Source organism: Podarcis pityusensis (assembly GCF_964106645.2).
Source record: "Podarcis pityusensis genome assembly, chromosome: 18".
Classification (NCBI taxonomy): Eukaryota; Metazoa; Chordata; class Lepidosauria; order Squamata; family Lacertidae; genus Podarcis; species Podarcis pityusensis.
Window position 1 is genome coordinate 9,865,472 of NC_138043.1, and position 12,473 is coordinate 9,877,944.

At 46.2% G+C, this 12,473-nt stretch overlaps 1 protein-coding gene across 1 annotated transcript in view; it reads right to left on the reverse strand.

The window, feature by feature from the left end:
* Window positions 1–1,955: 1,955 nt before the first annotated feature.
* The window catches only part of MKNK2 (MAPK interacting serine/threonine kinase 2), a 43,491-nt gene continuing 32,973 nt past the window's right edge, over window positions 1,956–12,473 (reverse strand). The window contains exons 13-14 of the mRNA XM_080989027.1: window positions 9,648–9,691; window positions 1,956–8,083 (exon numbers count right to left, since the gene is read on the reverse strand). Of these exons, the coding sequence (XP_080845153.1) occupies window positions 7,822–8,083; window positions 9,648–9,691 (306 nt within the window). The 3' untranslated portion in view covers window positions 1,956–7,821. The remainder of the gene's footprint in view (window positions 8,084–9,647; window positions 9,692–12,473) is intronic.

The window sequence follows — 12,473 nt, forward strand, 5'->3', positions numbered from 1 at the left end:
AGTCCGGGAATGAAGCCACCCAGTGGCAGGGGCAGCCCAGTCAAGATGGGCGGCGTATAAAATTCAGTGCTGGCTAACGCAGTGGTTTTTCACCCCCAGAGCCGCATCCCACCCCCAAGGCTTGAGGTTCCCCACCCACCGGGCTTCGCATGAACAACAGATATGCCCTTGGGGAAAAGACTGCAGCCACACTGCTCCTGTCTCTGGTCTTGCTTTTGCCACGCTACCCGAGGCTAAGCAATGATCATCACATGGGGAGGATCTGTGTAACAACCACACCACCACACCAGTGGTGCGCAGCTGCATCCACTCGACTCCTATGGTCATCGTCATCATCACCATCATCATTTTATTGTTTATACCCCGCCCGTCTGGCAGGGATTCCCCAGCCACTCTGGCTGGCTTCCAGCAAAACATTAAAAATAATAAAGCGTCAGGTCAGACATAAAAAACTTCTCTGAACTTTCCGAGCACAATTCAAAGTGTTGGTGCTGACCTTTAAAGCCCTAAACGGCCTCGGCCCAGTATATCTGAAGGAGCGTCTCCACCCCCATCGTTTTACCCGGACACTGAGATCCAGCACCGAGGGCCTTCTGCCAGTTCCCTCACTGCGAGAAGCCAAGTTACAGGGAACCAGGCATAGGGCCTTCTCGGTAGTGGCCCCCTCCCTGTGGAACGCCCTCCCACCAGATGTCAAAGAGAACAACTACCACCAGACTTTAGAAGACATCTGAAGGCAGCCCTGTTTAGGGAAGCTTTTAAAGTTTGATGTATTACAGTATTTTAATATTTTTTTGGAAGCCGCCCAGAGTGGCTTGGGAAGCCCAGCCAGATGGGTGGGGTATAAATAATAAAATATTATTATTATTATTATTATTATTATTATTATTATTATGAACAGGACTTCCAGTCCCAGATGCTTGCTGATCCTTCTCTTTAATGATGGTGAACTGGTTGCTAGAGAGATGATTTGGTGACTGGACTCCATGGCAACTTCCAGACTGGACTACTGCAACACACTGTCCGTGGGGCTGCCCTTGGAGGCAACTCAGAAACTTCGCTTTGGTCCAAAATGCAGAGGCCAGATTACTGGCTGGGGTTCCATTTATATATCAGCCCCAATTTTTTAAAAAAGCTGCGCTGGTTGCCCGTAGAACTGGGTGATATATCGTCCAATACCTGTTTTAAGTCTATATTGTGATATCGGTTTCATAATTTTTTCACCTGCCAATGTATTGCTAATCATGATGTGTCTGTGTGCTTTGCAAAAATCACGATGTGGGGAAGACAGTGAAGCCAGCCAATGCCCTTGTATAGGTAACCATTAGGTCCAGTCGTGACCGACTCTGGGGTTGCAGCGCTCATCTGGCTTTATTGGCCGAGGGAGCCGGCGTACAGCTTCCGGGTCATGTGGCCAGCAGGACTAAGCCGCTTCTGGCGAACCAGAGCAGCGCACAGAAACGCCGTTTACCTTCCCGACAGAGCGGTACCTATTTATCTACTTACACTTTGACGTGCTTACGAACTGCTAGGTTGGCAGGAGCTGGGACCGAGCAATGGGAGCTCACCCCGTCGCGGGGATTCGAACTGCTGACCTTCTGATCGGCAAGTCCTAGGCTCTGTTTAACCCACAGCGCCACCCGCGTCCCTCCATGCCCTTGTATAGTTCCATCCTTATTGCAGACATTATGATATGCCATTTCTTGTTCCGTCATTTCTAAGAGGATCTTGGGAAGTGTGGGAGACCTTAAGTAGCATTTTTAAAATTTCTATTTTGAAAAACAAACAGACCCCAACTCCAAAAACATTCAATTCGTTTATGTGTTTCAATGCATTTATTAAATTCTTACAAAACAGAATACAAAAAATTCTGGCATCAACAAGGTGTTACGAAGGAAAAAATTCCATCAAGCTGTATCAGTTAATAAAGTGCTTGGTTGCTGTTGTCTTATAAGTTTTTATTTTTTATATATTTTTATGGTTTTTTTCTCTTTTTTTATTCTTTTTTAAATTTCTCCTTTTTTTTTTTTAAACCAGTCCCTTTCTGAAGGACTTCCTGCTCATAAGAGTCCCCAACGGTACGTTAAGGGTACTGCATGTCCAAAAAAAATAAAATAAACTTAAATTTAAAAGCTCCACAAAACCTTTGGCAGTCTTTCTGATAACCAGAGGAAAATATTTCTCCTGGACTGAATCCCACCCCCGCGCAAAAAAAAAAAATAAAAGGACGTGAAAAGGAACAGATTTTCACAGTAAAATGTTGCTAACGAACATCTAAGGAAACGTAAAATCTAGAGGAAGGAGACGTCGTTTAAAGCGATGACATTCTCACCACCACCTCAAATTTGCAGTTAATACAACTCATAATAAGGAGGTACAGAAAAAAAAATGCTTTCCAATAAAAGAATTTCACAAAGAAAAACATTTTGGTGGGGAGGACTGGTGGAAGAAAGAGAAGTTTAAACTAAGAACTTTGGCAAGATAAGGGTTAAAAATCCATGCACAGTTTAAAGACTTGGGGGGGGGGGGGAGAGAAATAACGCAAACCAAAGATAGTATACCTGGAAAGCAACCTTGAGAAGGCTGGTTAAGAGGATGTCAGAAGGGTACACTGGATTAAGTCCCCATCATAGAGACAAGAGGTCCCTCATATCTCTATGGGGGACAAGTAACTTTGAACTCAGTTTAAACTCTTCCGGCTTCCAAACCAGGGGGATTGTGGGCGACTACCTTCAAGGCGATCCAATAAAGGGTATTCTTAAATCCAAGGATGAGGGGAACCTGTGGTCAGCAAGTGGAAGGACACAGGTTCACCTGACCCCCATTTCCAAAGCCCAGAATTCCTTGCATGTTAAAAGATCTAAGCTTTGGTGTGTACTGTAGTGTGAAACATGGTAGGAAGACTTATTTCCCAGTAAAGAAGGGAGGGAGGGAGCCTTAAAAAGAAGAGGAAGAAAACACACGTTTTATCTCTGAATTGAGCGGTGGAAAAAAAGAAATCAAAGCACCACCAGTTTTGGTCACACAAACGAAAAGGTGCACGGTCGCGGGAGTAAGGAGAAGGATCAGGATTTTGCTCACGTCCTGAGAATAACCATTAAACAGAAACAAAATTTCAACACACATATATGAAAAGCCTAAATATATTTGGGGGGGGGGGGCATGTGGAGAAAATCCAGCTCACTTGCTAATCACGACTCACCCCATTGAAATGGGAACCAGACAAGTTAGCCGTAACTGTTGTTTTCAATGCAATTTATTGTGTCTCCCCGCTGGGACTGAATCGGACTTCTTACCTCCCCAGTTTAAGCAAGATGGGGAGTGGGGGGGGAGCGAGCTCATCACTATGTTGGCAAAAGCCAACCCCAAGCAAGCAAGGCTGGGTTCCTGATCTGACTTGGCAAAGCAAGAATGGGAAGGCAAGATTGTGTCTTCACAACAGCAGTTCTTTAAAGAAACGAAAATGACCACATGCCAAAACCATCACAATCGCCTGGCGTTTTCAAGCCACAAAACAATCATCCGATCAGAAATTGGGGGAGCGGGAAGAGTCGACTTTCAGCGACGCTCAGACCCGAACACAAAGATTCAAGTCATTCACCACTCAGGAGAGAAGAGGTGGACTTGATTAAACTTCCATTATGGGATTTGATTCCATTACGCTGAATGATTTCTAATGCTACCAAATCCAGGTACTTTGTGGTGGCGCAATCCTAGAACGTTGCCCGCTTGCACACACAAAATAATGCGCACCCTTGGCCAGAGAGGGTATGCATATGAAGGTATATAAGCACAAAGGGGGAGCGAAGAACCGCCACATTAAAGCGCTCCAAATCATTTTATTCTGCAACAGTGCGCAATGATGCACACTCTCTGGCATTTTGTTTTCATTAAACGTCGGGCAAAAGTCAAAAAGACTGAAGTTGGGAAAGGAAACATTTGAGCAGTCCTTCACACGCTGAAATTATCCTGAGAAGTCCCCTTTATTTGAAGAGAGGAAGAGAGAAAGAGAAGGGAGTGGTTCTCGCCAAAGAACTTTGGTTCGAAAGCCAAACCACACAAGCTTAACCACAACCCTGCGAGTCGACAACTCAACATGGGCTTGTTGTTGAGGGAGTTTCCAGCACTCCTGAATTTTGGCCCTTCAGTAATGAACCGGGTGGGGTGGGGGGCGCTCGTCCACCCACCTTCCCCAAAACAGGATCACTAACGCAGAAGAAGAACATGATCCCATACAAATTATCTGGCCCTCTCAGAAGCAACGAGGATCACTCGCGGACCTTACGGTCGCCACCGCCTGGACAGGGTCAGCGGAATACGAGGACCATGCTGTTTATGGAGGAACCGACACGGCTGCAGACCAACTTACCTATCTGCAACTTCTACTGCAGAAACCACTATGTGTTTCTGAGATATTACATGCGTAGTACTGGTGTAGTACTGAATAAGTGGGCTTAGGCAAAACCCAGAAAAAGTCACAGGTAGCATTCCTGTGCTCAAAAGATCTGCTTTTAAAAACAAGGGTATGCTGTTTTTCAAAGGTACGCCCGGCACCCGGCCCCTGCCGCAAAAAAACAACCCACCCCAGGGAGAAATCAGCTATCATTTTAACGTTGCCACTGCAAACGTTAAAACCCGTTTCTGAACCATTGTAGCTCCCAGTACTGCGGACACTGGGAACTGTGCATCTACCATGGGTCCCAATGCTGGGCATCCTGGGAACTGCACATCTACTTTGGCTCCCAGTGCTGGGAACTGTGCAGGATCTCGGGGACATTCAAGAGGACTCTATGCCCTCAGAAGTTGGCAATTCCCAGAATTTTTTAGGACAGGTAAAATAAGCCTAAAGAGGGAAGCAGTCCCAAATAGATCTGAATATCTGCTGCTTAGATATTAGCTGAGAAAGGGGGAGAGAATCTCCCCTCTTTCCACCAAAGGAACTGAAGCTAACCTTGCAAGATCTTTTGCGAATGCTCTTGCAAGCAAAAGCAGCGTAGAAACCGCCACTCTCAGTCCCAGAGACAAAGAGTTGCCTTTGCTTCTTGCCCTGGTAGGGTGAAACACACCAAAACAATTTCACAGCCATCACCCGCAGCCTTGAGACAGCTTTCCTGACCAAAAGAAGGCGGCATTGGTGCGCAGCCATCTGATGTTCAAGTATTTCTTACCCTAAGATGAAGCTCTACAACCAAATAACAAAATGTGATGTAAAACAAAGTTTAAAAAGAAAGATAAAGGGGTTCCCCACCCCTTAAAAAAAAGAAACTCTCTCACCAACTTTACACAGTGAACCTCACATCCCAAACTGACCCCCCCCCATCCCCCTTGAAAGGACATTTGCTAGATGCTGAATGTTCATGAAAAGAAAGCGACAATAAATTTCACAGCCGGGATGGGGTGGGGAGTAGAATCATACTCTGAGCAGAACCACTGAAATTGATGGACAGCACTTACATAGGTCAATCAATGCCAATCGGTCTAACTGTAAGTATGAATGACTTTGGACACAACCCCAGATACCGTGTTCACTGTTTGTGGTTTTCTTTGGGGGCGGGGATCCAAAGTGGGAGGGAAGGAGTAGACCAGTCAAGCCAAACTAACCCAATTACGCCTCTCACCCACCGCTGGAAGTTAGGGTTACCTGAAGAATTTTAAAAAAAAAGTTTTTTTGCTATCATCTATCTCTACCTAGACAACTATTGCATAGTATTTCTTAAGTCGGGGGGGGGGGGGAGAGAGAATAAGAGAAGAAATTATCACTCTGATAACACAATCCTATCAAAATTCCAGATATGCATATCCGGACAGGAGTTTTAAGCAAGTTAAACAGCCAGGGGCAAACCTGCCACACTGAAATAAAGCGAACTTAAAAAACAAACCAGTGAGAATCCGCCAGTGCAGGTTTGTCATTCCTGGGCCCACTGGGCAATTCTTTAAATTTTATTTGAAACCGCTCATCTGTGGCTACAACCTCCAAAGGGGTCTAGAAATGGTTTGAGAACTCTTGAAGAGAGTCCTGGAGATGGAGCTTTGCCTCGTCCCATCACAGGACAGAGGGCTTTGCACAATGCAAAGAGGGCAACGCAGAGAGTCCCATCGCCCGTCACCCACCCAGCAGGAGGGAAGAGGGTGGCACCCGCCCCAGCCCCACTTAAAGGGCCTGCGGTTTGAAGCACAGCTATGCCATGATCTTGCAAGCTGGTAAGAGGGTCTCCCCGCAGACACCCTTGGATGGAGGAACGAGAGGCAAGACCACCCACCCCAAGCAAAGACCCCCCTCTGAACCAGACCAAACTTTTCGCTCGGAGAGGAACAGCCGCAAAACGGACGGGAAACAGCTGCAGCAAGAGACAGCCCCCACCCAGAACCGCCCAAAAGAGACCCTCTAGAACAATGTGTCCCAAACTTGGGTCTCTGGCTGTTTTTGGGACTACAGTTCCCATCATCCCTGACCAACGGTCCTGATAGACAGGGATCATGGGAGTTGTTGTCCAAGAACAGATGGGGTTTGGGAAACGCGGCTCTAGAAGTTGTTGCCCCAGATACACAACGCCCACCTTCCTCCTGACCATCAGCTGAGCTGGCTTAGCACGGACAGGAGCTGGAGCCCAGCGGCGCCGGGGATGGGAGCACGCGGTTGTGCAAATTTCAGGGCTGTATTATTATTTTTTTGCAGTGACTTTTCCATTAGACAAAACAAACCCATTTTGGGATGGGGTGGCAGCGACAAATCCATCTTGATCAATGCCAATCTCTTTCCTCCCCGCAGAAATAGGGGGAACCTGGGTTTGAAACAAAATGGGCTGTGTTATTTTGGGGGGGCGGACAAGAACGGCCCCCTTGATACTCTGGGCCGGCTCTCTTGGGACAACCGCCGGGAGAGCCCAAAACAGAATCGGCAGCTCTCGGGGGGGGGTGTATGGGGGGGAGGGACTCTGCCCACGATTACCACCCCAACAAATGGATCTTTACAAACCCAACCACCCCCCCATAAGCGCCCACAATGCCTTCTGGGGCAAAACCTAAATCCACACACCACACCCCCTCAAACCGCAGCTTCTGTTTCCAGTTCTAGAATTCCTTTAGGTTGAAAATGAAACAAAACATTTTTTAGAAATAGGGAGGGAGGAAGAGAAACAGCAAAGCCACATAAAAAAAAAAGGAAATGGGGAGAAAAAAAAGGAATAATACACTCAAATACTTAAAATGCTACCTTTAAAAAGTTGAGGACTTTTAAGGGTGCGCCTCCCCCCAACCCCCAATATTTTCACAGTATAAAAAGAGGCAACAGAAAACAGAGTTAACAGTAGCCTGGGGTTGTTGTTTTTTAAGCTTTTCCGGGGGGGGGGGGCATGTCAACCTGGTATTTCCAAAGAAGCAGGAGGGAGTTGGGGGCGGGGAAATCCATTTATTTTTTGTTTTAAAAAAGCGAAAATATATTACACGTGTGTCAAAATGCAACCTTTGTGGGGGGGGGGGAGTTTAATAAAAAAAAATTATAGGTGAGTTAATATGGAAGTTGGTTTTTCTTTTTTCCTTTAAGAGAGATTTATAAAGGAAAAAAAGGGGGGAGAAGTGTTTGGGGGGGGGGGGGAGTCGAGAGGTGCCAGTGTTCAAACAAGACCAGGAAACAATACAAAACGAAAAGGAAAAAAGAAGAAGATAATAGATCCTTGGAATCCAGCCAACTTGAAAGAGAGGGGTCTGATCTTGCTTTTCTTTCCCCCCCTAGCTATCAAAAACAGTATACATATATAGATATATTGTCCAAAATTGGGGAGGGGGGAATGGGGATGTACACGCAGCCGGGGGGAGGGGCGTTCACATGTGATCCCCCACCAGGACCAAGGGGGTAACCAGATGCTGGTTGGCGTCCAATTTTGCCATGCTGGTCTTCTGCCGCCGCTTGGCCAGCTTGGACTCGGACGGCGGGGAGAGCTGCATGGAGCGTGAGGTAGCTTTGATGATGATGGGGGAGTGCGACTCCACGGCAGCCTCGTCCTCCTCCTCATCCCGCATCAGCTGGCGGTTGACGGCGATGGCTTCGGCCGCAAAGGACGTCAGCTCTTTGGCACAGCTGTTCCTGCGGAGAACGGGGTGGCGGGTTTAGGGAAAGAAGAAGAGACCTGCCGGATCGGGCCAGCAGCTCCCGCGAAGCCTAGCATCTTCTTCTCCCAGGACGTTTCCGAGCACAAGTCAAAGTGTTGGTGCTGACCTTGAAAGCCCTAAACGGCCTCGGTCCAGTAGACCTGAAGGAGCGTCTCCACCCCCATCATTCTGCCTGGACACTGAGGTCCAGCACTGAGGGCCTTCTGGTGGTTCCCTCCCTGCAAGAAGCCAAGTTACAGGGAACCAGGCAGAGGGCCTTCTCGGTGGTGGCACCCACCCTGTGGAATGCCCTCCCACCAGATGTCAAAGGGATAAACAACTACTACCAGACTTTTAGAAGACATCTGAAGGCAGCCCTGTTTAGGGAAGCTTTTAGTGTTTAACAGACCACTGTATTTTAATACTTTGTTGGAAGCCACCCAGAGTGGCTGGGGAAACCCAGCCAGATGGGCGGGGTATAGATAATAAATTCTATTCTATTCTCATGGGCCCAACCAGATGCAAAGCCCGCAAGCAGGATTCGAACGCAAGAGCAGCTCTCCCCCCCCTCCTGTGGCTTCCAGCACCTGGGTTTCAGAAACATTGGTGCCTCCAACTGTGAAGTATGGCTGGGCAATATATCGTCCAAAACCGGTTTCAAGCCCTTATCACGATATTGATTTCATGATTTTTGACCTGGCAATGTATTGTTTATCATGGGCGCATGTGTGTGCTAGGGATGCAGGTGGCGCTGTGGGTTAAACCACAGAGCCTAGGACTTGCTAATCAGAAGGTCGGCGGTGAGCTCCCGTTGCTCGGTCCCTGCTCCTGCCCACCTAGCAGTTCGAAAGCACGTCAAAGTGCAAGTAGATAAATAGGTACCGCTCCAGCGGGAAGGTAAACGGCGTTTCCGTGCGCTGCTCTGGTTCGCCAGAAGCGGCTTAGTCTTGCTGGCCACATGACCCAGAAGCTGTACGCCAGCTCCCTCGGCCAATAAAGCGAGATGAGCGCCGCAACCCCAGAGTCGTCCGCGACTGGACCTAACGGTCAGGGGGTCCCTTTACCTATGTGTGTGCTATGCAAAAATCACAACATGGGGGAAACTGTGAAGCCAGCCAAGGCATCTACATGGCTCCATCCTTATTTCAGACATTGTGATATATCAGTATATCGTGATGTTTAAAGGTAAAGGTACCCCTGACCGTTAGGTCCAGTCACGAACGACTCTGGGGTTGCGGCGCTCATCTCGCTTTACTGGCCAAGGGAGCCAGCATTTGTCCGCAGACAGCTTCTGGGTCATGTGGCCAGCACGGGGATTCGAACCACCAACCTTCTGATCGGCAAGTCCAAGAGGCTCAGTGTTTTAGACCACAGCCCCACCTGGGTCATGACATTTAGCTGGCGATATATTGCGATGTTGAAAACCAGTTATTGCCCATCCCTCTTGTGGAGGCAGAACAGTCATAGAATTATAGAGTTGGAAGAGGCCCTGAGGATCCCTTAATTTTCCCCACAAGGGCTCAAAATCATGGGGTGGAGGTTCAGGGGTTTCCTCTTACCTTTGAAGAATGATTGGGGTTGGGAGAGTGTTATCCGGAGCACACTGAAAAGAAAAAAAGGAACGAGAGAGAGAGAGAGTGAGAGCTAATATTATACCAAGGCAAGATTTTCTGTCTGCAACAGGGTTTCCCAAACTTGTGCCTCCAGCTGTTTTCGGACTACAATTCCCACCATCCCTGACCGCTGGTCCTGCTAGCTAGGGATCATGGGAGTTGTAGCGCAAAAAAGATGCAAGTTTGGGCAACTCTGGTCTGCAACTTCCCACACCCAAAAGCAGGGAGGGGGGGAAACGCAAATTTACAACTTTCTCACACTGCTAAATTTTATCTGAAAGGCAGGGTTTTTATCAAAAGTGTTTTTAAACATTTTCTTTAACTCATTATATATCATTTCCCAAAAGCCTTTACCTCTTTTAGAACTGCACCACAAATGGTGAAAAATACCTTCCTTCTCTTTACCTTTCCAACACTCGTTAGATCTTGTCCTATACATTTTAGCAAGTTTTGATGGTGTTAAATACCATCTATACATCATTTTCATCACATTTTCTTTAAGCGAACTACGTGCAGTAAATTTAATACCTTCATTCCACAGCCTTCCCCAAGATTCTAACTGAATATTACATCCAAAGTCTTTTGTAGTCTTTTGCAGAAGCCTTTTTACTGGGTATAGTAGGTGAAGAGATACCAAGAAAAGATAAAAGTCTGTTCATGTATTCAACAACAGCAGCAAGAACCCTTTTAGCCCAAAAATGGAAACAACAAGAAGTACCAACAAAAGAAAAATGGCAGATGAAAACGATGGACTTTGCAGAACTGGCAAAGCTAATGGGGAAAATCAGAAACCAGCACAATCAAGTATTCCAAAAAGACTGGAGTCAATTTATTCAACACCTGAAAGCTCATTGTATGCAATTAACACCACTAGTAGGGTTATCTGAAGATCTGTAATGAGAATTTTTTTACCTTTCTATATTTATTTAAACTTTGAGGTATTTTGTGATGAGTCTTATTAGAATTGGAAAATATATAAAATGCTATGATATAAAGGTTAACTTTGAAAGCCAAGAGGTGGGAGGGAAGGAAGTTGATAGGCTCTAAAGAGCCAAAGAGGTAAAGTGGATAATAATGATGTGATTATATAGGTTTAAATGGAAAATTAATAAAAAAATTTATTATTATTATTATTATTATTATTATTATATAGGCAGGGTTTGAGGAACCTTCAGAGGACAGCTCCGCAGCGCCACCTAGAGCACCAGGGATTTCAAACCCACACTGTGAATCCTGATCAGACAGGTATCCTCTGTTTTGCTTCTGATTAGCAGCCCTGTTTAGGGAAGCTTTTAATGTTTGATATATTATGGTATTTTAATATTTTGTTGGAAGCAGCCAGAGTGGCTGGGGAAGCCCAGCCAGATGGGTGGGGTATAAATAATAAATTATTATTATTATTATTATGCATCCTCATTGTGATGGTTTTCTAACTTGTTAAATGCAGAACTGTTAAGAACTAGACTCTTCTAAGTATAGTTCCCAATTGCCCACAGAGACGGCAAAGGACCTCTGCCCCAACTGCAGTCTTGGTTAAGTGCAGGCTTGCTTAGTAGCCAAGAGAATCTTTACAGGGGAAAGTCCCAGGTTAAGTTTGTAGTGAAGTTAGCAAATTTCAATAGACAAAACTTTGGTCAAGTAAGGAGCAAAGTATTATGGGAAGACCAAAGGCCATAGGATTTATGGGGAATGTGTTTTGTTATTTTAAAGATGCAGACTAACAGTCTCTGAAAGTGTGATTTGCTTATCTCAGTCATCTGAAGGAAGGAAACTCTCCAAGTTGATTAGTGGGGTTTTAGCACCTGGTACCAAAAAAGGCTGTCTGGGTGTGAATGAGTTATCAACCCAAATCACTCTGGGAATGTGTATCTGTTGAATTTCTGCCTGAATTCCAAGTTGTGGAAGCAACTTGCAGGGTGGGGCAGCCGGTAACTAGGAAGGATAACCTTCTCCCTTGGGGGAAGCCTTCTGGTGCCCCTGGTACAAGGGAGTGGTGGCAGCAACTACCTTTCTTGATGCGTTTTGTTAGGGAAATTACGGGGGGGGGGCACATCTTTAAAGTTAAATATTACAAATATTATGCCTGAATATATCCTTCCAACTTGACAACTCAGGGAAGTCACCTAACTTTTAAAATAATATAAAATCATCTCCTTTGCCAGTTCCCCCCATTCCAAAGCTATTTTCCCCTGGCAAAAGGACCCCAGGAAGTTCTCAGAGGTGAGACTTGTTGGGCTCATTGTTAGCCAAAGGAAGCCAAATCTCATCACCTGACTCGCCTCAGGCTCCAGACATGCAAAGGAACTTCTATTGTACTTTTGGGTGGTGGGTACTTAAGACATATTTGTCTATGCTAATCTTATACCTGAGTCTTGCCCGCCCATGTCTGCTTATGCTAATCTTGTACCAAGGACTTGTCTGGACATGTTTGCCAAGGTTAACCCCTCCCCTTCGAACTGTATTCTGGGATGTGGTGGGAAAGTTTTAAAAGTCTTTGTCACCCCATCCTTGGGGTTCAAAATTTGCTCTTTGAACCTATTGCGCAATAAAAATAAACTTTGGTCTACAGCTATTTGCTCCGGTTGGCTGGACTCCTTCCTTTATTCCGCAGGGACCCGTGGGCTCTGCCCGACCAGCTGGGTGACTGAGCAGCCTCACATCTAGATTTTTCCTTAACAGTTTTGTCCTGAAAAAAGTATATGCCTCTGACCACCGTTCCTCTAAACCTGATCCAGTTGGATAGTAGGACAGGAGAGGGAGAGGTAGAGTGGC